This window comes from Anolis sagrei, chromosome 4 (genome assembly GCF_037176765.1).
Source record: "Anolis sagrei isolate rAnoSag1 chromosome 4, rAnoSag1.mat, whole genome shotgun sequence".
NCBI classification, from domain to species: Eukaryota; Metazoa; Chordata; class Lepidosauria; order Squamata; family Dactyloidae; genus Anolis; species Anolis sagrei.
Genome location: NC_090024.1, coordinates 34195000 through 34212357, shown reverse-complemented (window position 1 = coordinate 34212357; position 17358 = coordinate 34195000). Strand labels below are relative to the sequence as shown.

Sequence of the window (17358 nt, the reverse complement as noted above, 5' to 3'; positions counted from 1 at the left end):
TTTTCCAGTCTGTTGGCCATTCTTGTGTTTTCCATATTTGCTGCCATATGGCATGCATCACCTTGACAGCATCATCTTTTAAGATTTTAAACAGTTCGGCTGGGATCCCGTCGTCTCCTGCTGCCTTGTTGTTAGCAATGCTTCTTAAGGCCCATTCCACCTCACTCCTCAGGATGTCTGATTCTAATTCATTCACCACACCGTCAAAGCTATCCTCGATATTGTTATCCTTCCTATACAGATCTTCTGTATAGTCTCGCCACCTTCTCTTGATCTCTTCAGCTTCTGTTAGGTCCCTGCCATCTTTGTTTCTTATCATACCAATTTTTGCCTGAAATTTACCTCCAATGTTTCTAATTTTCTGGAAGAGGACTCTTGTCCTTCCTATTCTGTTGTCTTCTTCCACTTCCATGCATTGCTTATTTAAAAATAGTTCCTTATCTCTTCTGGCTAACCTCTGGAATTGCGCATTTAACTGGGCATATCTCCCCTTATTATCACTGTTTCCTTTTGCTTTCCTCCTTTCTTGGGCTACTTCCAGTGTCTCAGCAGACAACCATTTTGCCTTCTTGGTTTTCTTTTTTTTTGGGACGTACTTTGTTGCCGCCTCCATCCATAGTTCTTCTGGGACTGTTTACTAAATCTTGTCCTTCAAATTTGTTCTTCGCTTCCACTGTATATTCGCTAGGAATGTTAGTGAGATCATATCTAACTGGTCTGTCACACCACGACAAGGCGGTGATCGTTTGCTGGAGTCCATATATATATTTTCTGGAAGAAACATTAACAACCTCAGATATGCAGATGACACCACTCTGATGGCCGAAAGCAAGGAGGAGCTGAGGAGCCTTCTAATCAAGGCGAAAGAAGAAAGCGCAAAAGCTGGGTTGCAGCTAAACGTCAAAAAAACCAAGATTATGGCAACAAGAATGATTGACAACTGGAAAATAAAGGGAGAAAATGTGGAGGCCGTGACAGACTTTGTATTTCTAGGCGCAAAGATTACTGCAGATGCAGACTGTGGCCAGGAAATCAGAAGACGCTTCCTTCTTGGGAGGAGAGCAATGTCCAGTCTCGATAAAATAGTGAAGAGTAGAGACATCAGACTGGCAACAAAGATCTGCCTAGTCAAAGCCATGGTATTCCCCGTAGTCACCTACGGATGTGAGAGCTGGACCTTAGGGAAGGCTGAGCGAAGGAAGATAGATGCTTTTGAGCTGTGGTGTTGGAGGAAAGTGCTGAGAGTGCCTTGGACTGCGAGAAGATCCAACCAGTCCATCCTCCAGGAAATAAAGCCCGACTGCTCACTGGAGGGAAGGATACTAGAGACAAAGTTGAAGTACTTTGGCCACATCATGAGGAGACAGGAAAGCCTAGAGAAGACAATTATGCTGGGGAAAGTGGAAGGCAAAAGGAAGAGGGGCCGACCAAGGGCAAGATGGATGGATAGCATCCGTGAAGTGAATGCATTGACCTTGAAGGAGCTGGGGGTGGTGACGGCCGACAGGGAGCTCTGGCGTGGGCTGGTCCATGAGGTCACGAAGAGTTGTAGACGACTGAATTCCATATATATGTGGGGTGTTTATTGTATTGCCTTATTCTGGGAAGGTTTTCTTTCATGTGTCAGTGACCTTGTCAAAGAGAAGAGGAGCAGAGGGCAAAGAAGGGAGGAAGGAAGGACGGGGACGCATCCCTTCAGCGCAGCTGCCTCTGCCTTTCTCTCCCCAGAAGGAAAAGAAAGCGGGCTGCGTCTCCTCACAGCGAGGCTCTCCTATTGGTCATGAAAGAGAAAGGAGGCGGGGCCAAGCTCCCCTCAACCCAATTACAGCGCTGACGCCCAAAAGCCCGCCTTCCCCCCCCTCCCTCCCTCCCTCCCTCCCTTTGAGGCGTTTGACGGCTTCAGGAGACTTGAGGAGAAAGGCGGGAGCGCGAGGCCTCCTCTGTAACGGTTCGGCCACAAAGAGAGTCGCGAGACTGAGGGCGATCATACAAAGGAGGCAGCTATGAATACGCAGAGGCGGAGTGCAAGAAAGTGATATCCTTCCGCCACCGCCGGTGAGTACGAAGCGTTGGAGGGTGCCCGGGTGGGACTCTAAAGCGGCGGAGGGAGCGCGACGTAGGATGAGCGAACAGCACAAGTTGCGTCACGTGATGACCCCTCGCGGTGCTGTCAGCCAATGAGAGCCGCTCAGAGGCTTTATAAGCCTGGGCGCGTCACAGGAACCGCCCACAACGCCACAAGGCAGCCGCGGTATAAGGAGTCGTCGCTCTCTCGCGGCTGTCTGTTGTGAAGGGAGCTACGGGTTAGAAGGCGTTGCAAGAGCGGGGATGGGGGAAAGGGGTTCTTCTCCTTCCTCGGTCGGCGGCGGGCGCTCAGGGGGGAAATAAAAGGTAACGAAGGAGAAAAAGGTGCCGTCCAAGCCGGGCCCGCCCCCACCCCAAATCTGGCCAGGTCAGTGTCTTCGTGTGGGAGGTGTGTATATATATGTGTGTGTGTGTGTGTATGTAAGCATGACGTGAAGGGGTGTGCCTGCCTGCCTGGGGGAATGTGTCAGCCTTTCTCCAGGCCGCGGGCTATTAACTGGCCGCCAAGTGGGCGGGCAGCATACTTAAGCTTGCTGCCTGGAAGCTGTCTTCACCTCAGCCTGGGTGTGAATAGGAAGCCAAGGAAGGCTAAGTTATAGTGTGTGAGGTGAAGGGGTGAACCTGGCATTGGGACAGGCAGATCTTCCCTCCCACCAAGCTCTCCCCAATCATCTCAATATACATACAGAGGGAAGTGAGATTATAAATGTGTGTGACTATGTGTATGCTGAGGAGACAGGTCAGTCGCCCCTCTCACTACAGGCACTCATCAATCAACTCCCCCCCCCCTCTATATAGCAATATGAGAGAGATGAGGATATATATGTGAGTGTGTGGAAGTGATGAAAAAATCTTCCCACCCACCTACAGGCTCTCATAAATAATTTCTCGATATCTCTCTATCTCAGTGGTTCTCAACCTTCCTAATGCCACAACCCTTTAATACAGATCCCGATTTTGTGAATTTTATTTTCATTGCTACTTCATAACTGTCATTTTGCTACTGTTACGAATTGTAATGCAAATATCTGATATGTAGGGTCTCTATCACAAATATCTGATATGTAGGATCGCTATCACAAGTGAGGTTGGTGGGGACGAGGAGCAGGGCCTTCTCAGTGGTGGCCCCTCACCTGTGGAACTCACTCCCGGGGAAATTCGGTCATCAACATCCCTCCTCTCCTTCAGGAGGAAATGAAAGACGTGGTTGTGGGACCAGGCCTTTGGGCAATCTGACAACTAGATAAGGACAATCAGACGACTAGGTCTGACAGGACTGATAAAGTGGAATTGGAAATTGGACTATGAGATGGCGAACGCTGACCGTTAATTAGGTGTAAGTGGTTTTTATTGGTTTTATTGGTTTTATTGTAATGCAGAAACTGTTGCTAACTGTTAATTGCTGCTATATTGTTTTATACTACTGTTATGTGATGCCGGCATCGAATTGTGCCATTGTAAGCCGCCCTGAGTCCCCTTCAGGGTGAGAAGGGCGGGGTAGAAGTAACCATAATAATAATAGGATGTATTTCCATTCACTGGACCTAATTTGGCACAAATATCGAATACTCTCAAATTTGCTGGTGGGGTTGAAGGGAATTGATTTTGTCATTTGGGAGTTGTAGTTGCTGGGATTTATAGTTCACCTACAATCAAAGAGGGTTTTGATTGACAATGATAGAATTGGGCCAATTGGTGGGCATTCACCTTGAGTTTTGGAGTTGTAGTTCACTGGAGCCCCCGGTGGTGCAGTGGGTTAAACCCCTGTGCCGGCAGGACTGAAGACCGACAGGTCGCAGGTTCAAATCCGGGGAGAGGCGGATGAGCTCCCTCTATCAGCTCCAGCTCTTCATGCGGGGACATGAGAGAAACCTCCCACAAGGATGATAAAAAACCTCAAATCATCCGGGCGTCCCCTGGGCAATGTCCTTGCAGACGGCCAATTCTCTCACACCAGAAGCGACTTGCAATTTCTCAAGTCACTCCTGACACAACAAAAAAAAGTTCACCTACATCCAGACAGCACTGTGGACTCAAACAATGATGGATCTGGACCATACTTGGCATGAATACTCAATATGCCCAAATGTGAACACTGGTGGAGTTTGGGGGAAATAGAGCTTGACATTTTGGAGTTGTAATTTCTGGGATTTATAGTTCACCTACAATCAAAGAGCATTTTGAACCCCACTAGTGAGAGAATTGGGCCAAACTTCCCACACAGAACCCCCATGACCAACAGAAAATAGAGAGAGAGAGAGAGAGAGAGAGAGAGATTGGTGATGGATAAGTCTTCCCTCCTCCCACCAGGCTCTCAACAATCATCTCAATATACATACAGAGAGAAGTGAGATTATGTATGTATGTATGTATGTATGTGCTGAGGGGACAAGTCAGTCGTCCCTTCCACTACAGGCTCTCATCAATCAACTCCACTCTCTTTTATATATATCTATATGTGAGATATGAGGTTATATGTGTGTGTGTGTAGATATATGAGTTGGGTAAATCTTCTCTCCCACCTCAAGGCTCTCATCAATATTTTCTTGGTCTCCATCTATCTAATTGAAGTGAGAATATATATGGGGGGGGGGGGGTGATGGGTAAATCTTCCCTCCTCCCATCAGGCTCTGAACAGTCATACATACAGAGAGAAGTGCTATATTATGGAGGTGATGGGTAAATCTTCCCTTCCACCTCCAGGCTCTCATCAATAATTTCTCAATATCTAATTGTAGTGAGATGGTTGCGCAGCAGGTTAAATTGCTGAGCTGCTGAACTTGCTGACCAAAAGGTTAGAGGTTTAAATCTGGGGAGCAGGGTGAGCACCAGCTGTTAGCCCCAGCTCCTGCCAACCTAGCAGTTCAAAAATATGTAAATTGATTTTAGTTAGTTTAGTTTAGTTACAGTATTTATGTTTTGCCCTTCTCACCCTGCAGGGGACTCAGGGTGGATTACAATGCACATATACATGGCAAACATTCAATGCTATAGACCTACAACGTATATAGACAGACACAGAGGCACTTTCCGGCTTTATGAAGGTATGCTCAATTCTGGCCACAGGGGGAGCTGTCACTCCACCGTCCACTTGTGACACCGCGGCCTTGATGGAGTACGTCCTCATTCTTATGCACGCTGCTGGAAGGTTTCTTTTATGGTGTCATAAATTAGTTAAATTAGCTTCCTTGCATAAAGTGGTACCTAAGTTTCCTACTTGACAGATGCAACTGTCTTTCGGGCTGCATAGGTCAACAGCAAGCTAGACTACTAATGGTCGGGAGCTTACTCTGACCTGGGCTGGCTTCAAACTCATGACCTCTCAGTCAGTAGTGATTTTCATGCAGCTGGCTACTACCTAGCTACGCCACCTCCTGGTCCACAAATGTGAATATATCAATAGGTACTGCTTCTGCGGGAAGATAATGACGCTCCATGCATTCATGCCGGCCCACATGACATTGGAGGCATCTACGGACAATGGCAGCTCTTTGGCTTATAAATGGAGGTGAGCACCATCGCTCAGAGCCGGACACGACTAGACTTAATGTCAGGGGTAACTGTTACTTTATATAATTGGAGAGAGATTATATATGTAGAGAGAGATAAAGGTGATGGGTAAATATTTCCTCCCACCATCAGGCTCTTACCAATCATCTCTATCCATTTGAGATGAGATTATACATATTCCATCCTCGGCCTGGTTCTGTTCAACCTCTTTATTAATGAGTGAGGTGAAGGGTTAGGAGGCATGATCAGCCGTGGAACACTCTGCCCCTGACTGGTGGAGGCTGCTTCTTTGGAGGCTTTTAAGCAGAGGCTTGACCCCAGATTTTCCTGCTATTTGGCAGGGGGTTAGACTGGATGGCCCACGAGGTCTCTTCTATATATATGCCATCAGGCTTTTATCAGTCACCTCTATCTATATGACATAAGATTATATTTACAGTATCTGTAGGTGATGGGTAAATCTTCCTTACCACCATCATGCTCTTATCAGTCACCTCTATCTATCTGATATACGATTATATGTACAGTAATGGAAGTGATGAGGAAATCTTTCCTCCCACCATTATGCTCTTATCAATCATCTCAATAGATATATGTATAGAGGGGGATGATTTGTAAATCTTCCTTCCCCACCCCCTTGAGTTACCTTTTCCAATCCCAGTTTAACCTCTATATACATATTTTGAGATGACGGATTAGAGCCTGGAAGGAGGTGGTGGTGATGGAGGGTTTTACCTATCCTAACACCAGGCTCATGCTGATATGTATATTTGAGGTAATGAGAGCCGGAGGGGAGAGGGGGGAGAGTTACCTGTCCCAATCCTAGGTTCATCTGTGTGTGTGTTTATATGTGTGTGTGTGTTGATGAGTTCCTGAAGTTGGGGATGGAGTATTTATTTGTCCCAAGTCCAGATATACCTCCTCATCTCAACTCCCACAGGTCCTGAGTAATCCAGGCCCCATTTATGTCCTTCAGTTAGTGAGATTAGTGAGGTCCTTTGTAGAAACATCATGATTTGGAGGGTCACAGGAGACCTGTGCCTGCACTTGAGGACCCTGAGAGCAAAGGCTCTGTGTGAAAGTCCTGAAGGTAAGTGGGAGCAGCCTTTATGGGAAGCAGCACAAACAAGAAGAGAAACTGTTAAACCACCATTCTCACTGTTATCTTAGAAGACCCATGTGCCACCTTCTAGTTGGGATGGGAAACAGCATTGCTACCTGCCAGCATTTGCAATACAAAATTGACATCTAGTCTCTGTATAAGATTCTTCTCCTAGATATAAACTAGGTGTGTTATCCAATTAAATTATGGCCAGTTACCTGTATCCAAATATGAATGCAATGAGTAGCCTAAGTAGCCTAAGTAATGACAGTTTTGAGACATTTTTTCTCCTGGTCTGAGTCAATAGAGTAATACAGTGCACCCCTGCCCCCCCCCCCAAGCAAATGCAGTACAAGGTGCAGCACCAGAACTCTGATGGTTAGACCTCACTTTTTGTGTCCCGTTCTGGGCACCACAATTTAATAAAGGTTTGACAAACTGGGATGTCTTCAGAGGAGGGTAACAGAGATGTCAAATGATCTAAAAAACTAAGTCTGATAAATAGGTAAGGGAGTTGGTCTAGTTGAACAAACAAAGATTGAGAAGTGATGTGCTTGTCAGTTTAAAGCAGGTATGGGTAAACTTCACCCCTCCAGGTGTTTTGGACTACCAGCTATTAGGAATTGTGGCAGTTGAAGTCCAAAATACCTGGAGGGCCAAAGTTTGCCCATGGCTTTTTAAACGTATTTGAAAAGCTGTCTTAGGAAATATTTGTGTTCATGTGTTCCAGAGGTGAGGGCCTAAAGCAATGGATTCAGATTATAAGTATTTTGAATAAACTATTCGCAAGAATTATTTGACATTAGGACCTGTTTCAGTGTGACCTTCGACTCAGTGGAGGGTAATGGCAAACCTCTTCTGAACAGCTTTTCGTAATAAACCTCCATGACAGGGATCCTTTTGGTTTGCCCTAAGTTAAAAGTTCCTAAAAGGCACACAGCCACAAAGAGCTGTTTGACAGTGGTTGGTTTTTAAACAGATCTGATGGCAGTATGTTAGGGATAAGCTAGCTATACATTTCTTATATTAACAGGAAGATGGGCTAGATAACCTTTGGGATCTCTTCGGTTCTGCAATTTATATTTGCAGTTTGTTTACAAAAAAGTACCAAATTAAAAAAAATTGTATAGTAGCACATTGTTGGCTAGGAGCAGAATATGTACAAAATAAAACTATCAAAATGTATCCAGTCACTTCAAGACAGGGCTTGGAATACTGCATTTTATAGCAAAAGAATGCATATCTTCTGCACTTTTTTTTCAATTCCTGTAACATTTGGTCAGATAAATTTCATACCTTTTGGAAATATGCTCCACATTTCCCTACAGGTGGAATTGCACTGAGTCTATCTGTTTGATATGCAGACTACACAGAGAAACTGTAATTGATAGTATTTTAATTGAAAAATGTCTTGCACTAACTTTAAAAATATGTGCCCCTCAAGTGCAGCAGACAATAGCATGTTTGCTGTGCTTTGTACTTAGACTTGGTGTTAGCAAGATATACTTAAAAGATATTCCTTTATAAAATAAATATGTTTTCAAATTCTTCCTGCTTTCTTCAGTTTTTAGAAAAACCTCTAGAAAAATTCTCTTCTGTGTCAATCAATATACTAACAGTTTGAATGCCAAATTTTAATATAGTTATTGTTCGACTAATCATAGTATCTTAAATTTTTCTTTTCCCTTATAGTCTAATAAGAGCTATGAGTACAGGGCCAAAATAGACCTAAATGTAGGCTGGCTTCTGCACTGCAGTGCATGGTAGGAAGCACAGGTAGTGGCCCCAGGAAAGGACTTTTAATTCCTTATCAGGATACCCTATTTACTGAAAGTGTGAAGCCATTCTTGTAGACTGAACAGTTGATGAGGATGTGCTGATTTGATTCTCATTTCCATCTACCTCTTGAATTGTCAGTGAAGCAGCATAGGCACTTAGAACAATGTGGAATCCACTTCTCATAATTATGTGCAGTACAGGAATCACAAGTGTATGGTTTGAATACCAAAGGTATGCCCTGAAGAGACTGTAACAAAAATATTCTGCACTTGTACATAACTAATAATTTGGGGCAACACAAGAAGTAAGAAAATCCCAGGAAGACTGGTTTGTAGGAGGAAAGATCGGTAGTGGACTACTGTTGATTTGGAAGCTCCATTCTCTCTTGGTTAATGATATAGATGCCTTAAGGATCCCAATTATGTATATGTATTTATTTATTATACATGTGTAGTTTTAAGACCAGTACTTCAGTCCTTCTTTAAATAGACAGGTGTACTTGTTGTCATTCAGTTCTGGCTGACAGTAGATAAATTTTGCATGCTCTGGGTGTTAGATTGTGCAGCAAGAGGGATGGAAAGCAGTAAATTGGGGTTGCAGTAGATTAGACAATGCTGCTGAGAGATGGCTGTGCTGCAGTTGCTGCTTCATAATGCTTGTCACTACAAACAAACTGCTTGTCTTTCTGTCTCTTTTTCTGTCCCCCTTCAATGTTGGAGACATCTTCCTCCTTCTTTAATAAACTCTCTGCCTTGCTTTTCCTGGGCTACTGCTTTGTGGATGTTGACGGCTTCTTGTTGTGACAGGAGAATGTGTGTGTGTCCTGGGCCCAGGCGGATTGGTATGTACCTTTTGTGCTCCTATTTTTCTGAGAAACAGAAATTGTGGGGAGGAGAGTGGGTTAATGTGGGTGTGTACCAAGTAAATGTCATTTATGTAATATCACTGATTGGTGGAAATGCCACTTTAAACTCACGATGAGTGTGTTGCCTCCTGTCTGGCTAATTCATACTCTGCATGAATAGACTTGGTTGGAATTTGAATCTGATAAAGATGGGTTTGAGATTTAAAAGAATAAAGACATAAGCATAATTGTGTTTCTTCTCTAGAATAACTTAATTCATATTTATTCAGGATATTGAGGTGGTCAAATAAGCTAGTTCCCCTATGTACCTGGTTACAAACATTCTCACTATTTGGAATGTAAACTTTGAAGAGGTCGGGTTTTTAAAGCTAGAATTCTAGGCATAAAAATCTATAATATGCAGAATAGTTCTCCTAAATCAGGCTTCAAACCTTTTTACTGGAAAGTTGTCTTCATGTTTACAATTGAACATAGCAATTGTCATGTAGTCCATAAACATACTTGCTTAAAACAGGCATTCTCAGTTGCATTACTCCTCGATTTGAAATTGTGTATAGTAAAACATACACAAGCAAGCAGAGGCCTTTGTTAAATGAATACTCAGATTCTTAAGTCTGCAGTTGCTAATTGGATCTTCATTTGCATGGTTTATTTTAATGACTGCTGAGTTAGCTAAATTAGCTGCTCTTTCAATGTCCTTAGTAAATTGTCACACATTTTCACAATCCTTAGCGGTAAGCAGAATGTATGCTTGTCACTAGCCAGGAGTAAGAACCTGATGATCTGACACTGATGCTGGCTGAGTGTCATTCCCACTTGTGGGGCTATTGGCCATGGTGGCCATGACATTTATATCTTTGAGCACTTCACATTCGGAAAACATCTGGTGAAAAGGAATCTTCGTGGGCAGTGGAAAGCTGGATAAGATCAGAGGGAATAGAAAGAAGCTGAGTCTGGACAGCTGTTAATACTTGGTCTGAAATAGGCAGAATTCCATCTTACAGGCACTATTAAAACTAGAGATACAGATTAGTGGGATGCAGTCTGAATATTTTGTAAAGAAGCAAATTGTTTCTGCACTTCTTCCACCTGCTTTTATGCTGAATTGTAAAACAATTCCATAAGCTGCTAAATGCTGTGCAAAAAAATTAAAATAGAAATACTGAAACCATCTTTTGTGTGTCTTTTAAAAAAATACACATTGGCTAAATGAACAGTTCAGCACTAGGGTTGCTTCAAAACAAAACAAAAAATAATAGGTAAATGTTTCTGTTCTTTGAGAAAGAAAAAAAAAGTTGAATTGATTTGTCCCTTAACATGTTTTTTTTTTAATGTATGGGGGTGGTTAGATGTGGCTAATACAATTTAAAAATAACTAGTCTATGAAGCTTATGCAGAAAAGGGTAGGATGCTTCTGGGAATTTTGGCAGAATATGGGAACAAGAACTGATGCAGAGGTGTCCCAGAACATCTTAGAGGATGAGGACAAAGAAATAAAACTTTATTTTTTTATCAGTGTGCCCCCTAAAACCTGATGCTTCTAGTTAAAATATTGAAATAAGATTCATTTAAAAAAAGATCCTGGGATGAATAATAATATAAGTTTATATAATTATATTATTATAATATTATAACTGAGTCCCTGAGGGGACTAAGGGCGGTTTACACACAGAAAAGGCAAGCATTCAATGCCCTACGCAGATACAAACATCTCGAAAATAATAAAAGATAATAACCATGTAGCACAGTGGGCTAAACCACTGAGCTGCTGAACTTGCTGACTGAAAGTTCGAATCCGGGGAGTGGGGTGAGCTCCCACTGTTAGCCCCAGCTTCTGCCAACCTAGCAGTTTGAAAACATGCAAATGTGAGTAGATCAATAGGTACCGCTTCGGTGGGAAGTCAACAGCGCTCCATGTAATCATGCTGGCCACACAACCTTGGAGGCGTCTACATACAATGCCGGCTCTTCAGCCTAGAAATGGAGATGAGCACCACCCCCCAGAGCCAAACACGACTGGACTTCATGTCAGGGGAAACCTTTCCCTTTACCCTTAATAACAATGAACTTACAACAAAAGAGAAAATAACATCAAAATGAAACACAGAACATGAATAATCAAATAAACATAATTGTACTAATAACATAATTGAAATCAGTCTTACCAACTAAAAAATAAATATGCCAAGTAGAAGACAATGGAATTGGAGGACCATTTGTCAGTAATACAGAATCTATGTTCAGTTCTTGCAAACAAAAAAGTGATACTGCTAAAAAAGATTTCTGCCTTGGATCTTGCAAAGTGAGTGGCCAAAATCCCAAGTGATGTAGTAGCATTGGCTGGAAAAGAAACTCCGTCCTATCCCCTTTCTGTTGTAACAGCCCAAAACAGGCTTTGGGTGGTTTCCTAGTTCTCTTGACAAAGGTTTTGGGCTGTACAAGGGATTGAAGTGAGAGCAGCTGTTTCCCCTTAATCCATCAGCTGAGTTCTGCTTTTCTACATTGACTTGTGTTCACTATTCGGAGTTGGCAATACTGAGTTTCATAGTACATTCTTTTTATAGCGTGTGAGACCAATTCAGAACATAATGGTATAGAGACTGTGGTAAACACTAGTGTGCTTTGTGAAGATGTACATTAAATGAGAAATGATTATGTCGGCTGTTCATAGCTATCATCTAGTGCAGTGGTTCTCAACCTGGGGTCCCCAGATGTTTTTAGCCTACAACTCCCAGAAAACCCAGTCAGTTTACCAGCTGTTAGGATTTCTGGGAGTTGAAGGCCAAAAACATCTGGGGACCCCAGGTTGAGAACCACTGATCTAGTGAGTGTAAAATCCTTGAAAGTTATGTAGCACCTAGCCTTGAGCAGTAGCATATATTATATAACACTTTTAAAAAGTTGGATGAGAGCCCAAAGATACCATTGAAATCATTATTCTTACCTTTTTGGAAGATATGTCATTGGCATCACTGAGACTTCTGAATAAGCATGCCTGGTACTAGGTTTTACATGTGTTGCTCTAAGTATATAAAATATGGTGCAAAGTGGTCTACGAAAAATGAAACACGTGAATATAAGTAACCAAATTAATTTCGATAGAGAGAAGTAACTGCTCCTTTTATCTATCAATCTAAATAGGGGGCTTTCTTCAAAGCAGCTATGTTATCAGTGCTTTACCCTTTAATTGACTTTTAGCATGCTCTGGCTAACTTGGTTAGTAAGGTTATAAATATAAGTCAGCTGTTTACACTGCTTTATAAAGTAAAACAATGTAGACTGAGATATCATTCTCTTAAAGAAACTTGATTGTAGATTAGTTTGTAATTTTTGCCCTGCTTTCTGCAATTGGTTATCATGTCAGCAAAGAGGCTATTTCGATTAAAGTTGTTGGTATATTTATGTATTGTGGGGAAAAACCCATGTTAAGTCTACATGTTGCTTGTGTTTTCCCTCCAGCAATTCCAGTCAGAAGCTCCAGATTGCCATTGTTCTCTGATGCCATGCCAGCACCGACTCAACTATTGCTTCCATTAATTCGCAACTGTGAGATTGGCAGGATATACAATACTGCATGCTACTGTCACCATAAACATCTGTGTTGCTTGTCACCTCACCTGACTCACCAACACATGCGATATGCCCCACAGAAAAAGTTGGCAACGCTCTGCAGACCAAAGGAGAACTTCAGTCAGTTGATTCATGCAAGAAACTATGTCTCTACACCACAGAGATTTTACCTCACACCTCCACAGGTCAATAGCATCCTGAAAGCGAATGAGTACAGTTTTAAAGTTCCAGAGTTTGATGGCAAAAATGTAAGTTCTGTCCTTGGCTTTGATAGCAACCAGCTTCCTGCCAATGCACCAATAGAAGATCGAAGGAGTGCAGCCACTTGCTTGCAAACAAGAGGGATGCTACTTGGAGTGTTTGATGGCCATGCAGGATGTGCTTGTGCACAAGCTGTCAGTGAAAGACTGTTTTATTACATAGCTGTTTCTCTGTTACCCCATGAGACTTTACTTGAAATAGAAAATGCTGTTGAGAGTGGTAGAGCACTGCTGCCCATCTTACAGTGGCACAAGCATCCGAATGACTATTTTAGTAAAGAAGCCTCCAAATTGTATTTTAACAGCTTGCGAACATACTGGCAGGAGCTCATAGATCTTAATACTGGAGAGACAACTGACGTTAAGGAGGCTTTAATTAATGCCTTTAAGCGGCTTGACAATGACATTTCTTTGGAAGCTCAAGTAGGAGATCCAAATTCTTTCCTCAATTATTTGGTATTGCGTGTAGCTTTTTCTGGTGCAACTGCCTGTGTGGCTCATGTAGATGGTGTTGATTTGCATGTTGCCAATACAGGTGACAGCAGGGCCATGCTTGGTGTCCAAGAAGAGGATGGAACTTGGTCTGCTGTTGCTCTGTCTCATGATCATAATGCACAGAATGAAAGTGAGATTGAACGGTTGAAAGTAGAGCATCCAAAGTCTGAAGAAAAGAGTGTTGTGAAACAGGATCGGTTGTTAGGTCTACTGATGCCTTTCAGAGCTTTTGGAGATGTCAAATTTAAATGGAGCATTGACCTTCAGAAGAGAGTGGTAGAGTCAGGCCCAGATCAGCTTAATGACAATGAATATACAAAGTTCATCCCACCTAACTACCATACTCCTCCATACCTCACAGCTGAGCCAGAGGTAATATATCACAAATTAAGACCTCAGGACAAATTCCTGATATTGGCAACGGATGGCTTGTGGGAAACAATGCACAGGCAGGATGTGGTTCGAATTGTTGGTGAATATCTAACTGGTGTCCATCACCAACAGCCAATAGCTGTTGGAGGTTACAAAGTAACTCTGGGACAGATGCATGGTCTTTTAACAGAAAGGAGAGCTCGGGTCTCTTCAGCCTACGAAGATCAGAATGCAGCAACACACTTGATACGCCATGCTGTGGGAAACAATGAGTTTGGCACAGTTGACCATGACCGGCTATCCAAGATGCTCAGTCTTCCAGAAGAGTTGGCTCGGATGTACAGGGATGATATCACAATTATAGTAGTGCAGTTCAATTCCCATGTTGTAGGTGCATGTCAGAATGAAGAGTTCTAAATTTTAAGCCAAGGAACGAAAATTTTCACAGAACAAAATGGCCAGTAATGAACATAGGATTGTAACAAGTGCATTCACTTAATGTCTGGCCATTGGACTTTGAGCTAGAGCAAATATAATTTGCAAAAGCCCAAGAGAGGAGTCAGAGGGTTATTAACTAATTTATTATTAGGAGACCTGAACAATTTAGAACAACTTTGCACTAAACTATTTCCTGGGACAGTGGCTTGCGATATGAAATTACTTGGTGGAAGTGAAAACTTCACATACATCAGTGTAATGTCATGCAGGGCAAAATTCTTGTATATGTTGCCATGTGTACATATCTGTATAAGTAGGTGTCTAGTAGCAATACCAAACATTGGGTGGGGTCTTCATTGTAAATCTAAATTTCAACTGAGCTGATGACTTTTATATTTATGAGATAGCATTTCTGTCACCTCTTCAGGAGCAGAACAGAAGTTTATAACAAGTTGGTGAATGTTTTGCTATAATACTTAGCTACTCTCTTTTGAGTATCTCAGTTGAAATACGTACCTTAAAAAGTAGTAAAGTGGTAAGTCTTAAGCCATAAATGTCACAATCCTTAAATTTTAGAATGAATCTTGCATCAAATGATTAATTCACTCTATTTGCACAGTTCAGAGGCAATAAATGATGGGACCTTTAACCGAGGGAAGTGCAAAAAACCTTTGGCTTGCATTATGAAATTGTGACTCTATCTTTTCTGAAATATGGTTTAGTCTTCAATCAGACTGTATTTCAAAGCATTGTACTCTTTGCAAGCAACAGTCCTGGTGTGTACCAAATTTGTTTCCAGTCATAAGTCTTTGGTCTTGTGTTAAATCTTGGCAGACAGTACTGACTTTGTAAACTAGTGCAGTCACATATGTTGAACTAAAGTTTGATCTTGTGTTCTGGATGTTTCAAATATAACAAGTTGAAAACATCTATATGACTCTGTCTAGTTTGGTTCCCATGGTGACTACTGAAAAAATCAATGTAATAAGATTTGTAAATAGGTAAAGTAAGAGGGACAGTATGCATGCTGTATGCTTAAACCTCTTGTTGAAATTGCAGTATCAAATGTAATATGTATTTTCTAAATCTCTCTTCCAGTGTGAACAGTCACTTAGACCTAAAACCTTCTCCTAAAACTGCATGTCTCAGCGCTTTAGATCTCTACTGAACACAATGCATATTTAAATTGTTAGACAAATTAAAACATTTTCATGACTATCAGTTTTCAATGTTCGTAAACAATTGAATTTGAAGACTTCCCATATTTTAAACAAAATTAATTTATTCTTGAACAAGTGGGTGTAATTCAAATTTTGCTTAGTATTTTACCACTAGCTTTCATCTAGTTGTGAAACACAGGTTGAAGAACCTTAAAATCCAGTGTGTTTCTCTGTTCAGACACCACATGAGCATTCCATTTAAATGGCAACACACATGAAATCAATTTCTGAGCTAAAAGGTTCAAAAGAATTTCAATATTCTTGGCAATGTAGTTTTTTTATAGAGCACCAAGGAGTACGGTACTATATATGTTGTTATGTTTATGGTACATGTTTGTTAGCATTAATGCCCCTTTTCTGTACATCAAAAGTCACAGTTGTCTAACTTATTGAAATGCAATTATTGAGAATAGATGATTACACCAACATCCTGACATAGGGCACTTTTACTTTATAATATATTTATCTGTTTGGAAATCCTACAGTGTTTGAAGCCCTATCTGGAGCCTTAATAAAAATGGTGGTCTTCCCTTTCTGTGTTCAAGGAAAGTCATAATTTTATCTTTGCCTGTAATCGCACACCTAAATTCTTAATATATTTGTGACAAAACTGGATAGGTCAAATTTTGTTTTTATTTTTTTTATTTGTTTAGATACCTACAAAATAGAACTGTTACATTATTCAGGCTTCCTTGCTATTTTTACTTGTGGAGTGTATAGTACATGTAAATGTTTCATTTTGGTATGGCACTAGTCTTAACAAATTAAGCTCTGATTCTGACTTTGTAAAATAAAAGGTGAACAAGCAGGATTTGAAGACAAACTCACAAAATATGTATTTGGGGAAATGAAATGTTTATGATATTATGGCTTTCTGAACATCAAGTGATACAATCTAAGAACAAGTTTCTTTTAGTAGACTTCAATAAAATTATTACTATACAAACACCTATGTATTCGAGTTGTTTATGGCACTAATTGATGTGTCTTGTCAATTGTCTGTGGGCATGTGTCAAATGAGACCAAAAAGCTATAAACCTTATATTTTAATGTCAAAATTAAAGTTCATCTGGTGATATGGAGCAGAGTCCACAAAAGTTTGCATTGAACTATACCAGCTAATCTCAAATGTGCTGCTAGATCCTTCCTCTCATTCCCCTTCCTCCTTATGCTGAACTAGACTAGCATGGCTCTCCTTGAAAAATTAATGTGTGGCATTGTGAAAATGGTCTGTCTCAAGTCAGTTTTGTAGCTGAATGAATGGACAGAACTGGGGTTTAAATATGCCATCTTTCCTTGCCTCGTCTATTGTTTCAGCTTTTTTGTTATTATGTCATAGATAGAATTTTAAACTCTCTGTTTATGTATTTTCTTCTAGTATAATAGATTAAAGCACATCTTTTTTCCAGGGGGGCATTGTGTTCTCTGGGACCAAACAAAGCAGGCCCTATAGCAAACTCTGCTGTGTAACAAACAACAAATTTTTGAACTGGAGCAAAATGTGCTGTGTAACCATGTCCTCATTTTTCACTCCATTTTTGTACAAACTTCTACCAACTCTCATGCCAATTATAAAGTCCAACCACCCATATATATGTATATATGTATGTATTGTTGAAGGCTTTCATGACCAGAGTCACTAAGGTCTTGTGTGGTTTTGTG

General features: G+C 41.3%; 1 protein-coding gene across 9 annotated transcripts; it reads left to right on the top strand.

Annotated features, from left to right (window-relative positions):
- The first annotated feature begins 1877 nt into the window (after positions 1–1877).
- On the top strand, positions 1878–16644 carry PDP1 (pyruvate dehydrogenase phosphatase catalytic subunit 1). Of its 9 annotated transcripts, none has more exons than XM_067467359.1 (3): positions 1878–2055; positions 9283–9317; positions 12801–16644. In XM_067467359.1, exons 2-3 carry the CDS (start codon positions 9287–9289, stop codon positions 14453–14455), a joined length of 1686 nt encoding a protein of 561 aa, XP_067323460.1. In that variant the 5' UTR covers positions 1878–2055; positions 9283–9286; the 3' UTR covers positions 14456–16644. The 9 variants fall into 9 exon arrangements, with proteins under 9 accessions (XP_067323460.1, XP_067323459.1, XP_060631590.1 ...); XM_067467358.1 differs by having other exon boundaries at positions 9196–9317; XM_060775605.2 differs by lacking the exon at positions 1878–2055 and adding an exon at positions 2220–2452.
- The last annotated feature ends 714 nt before the right edge of the window (positions 16645–17358 follow it).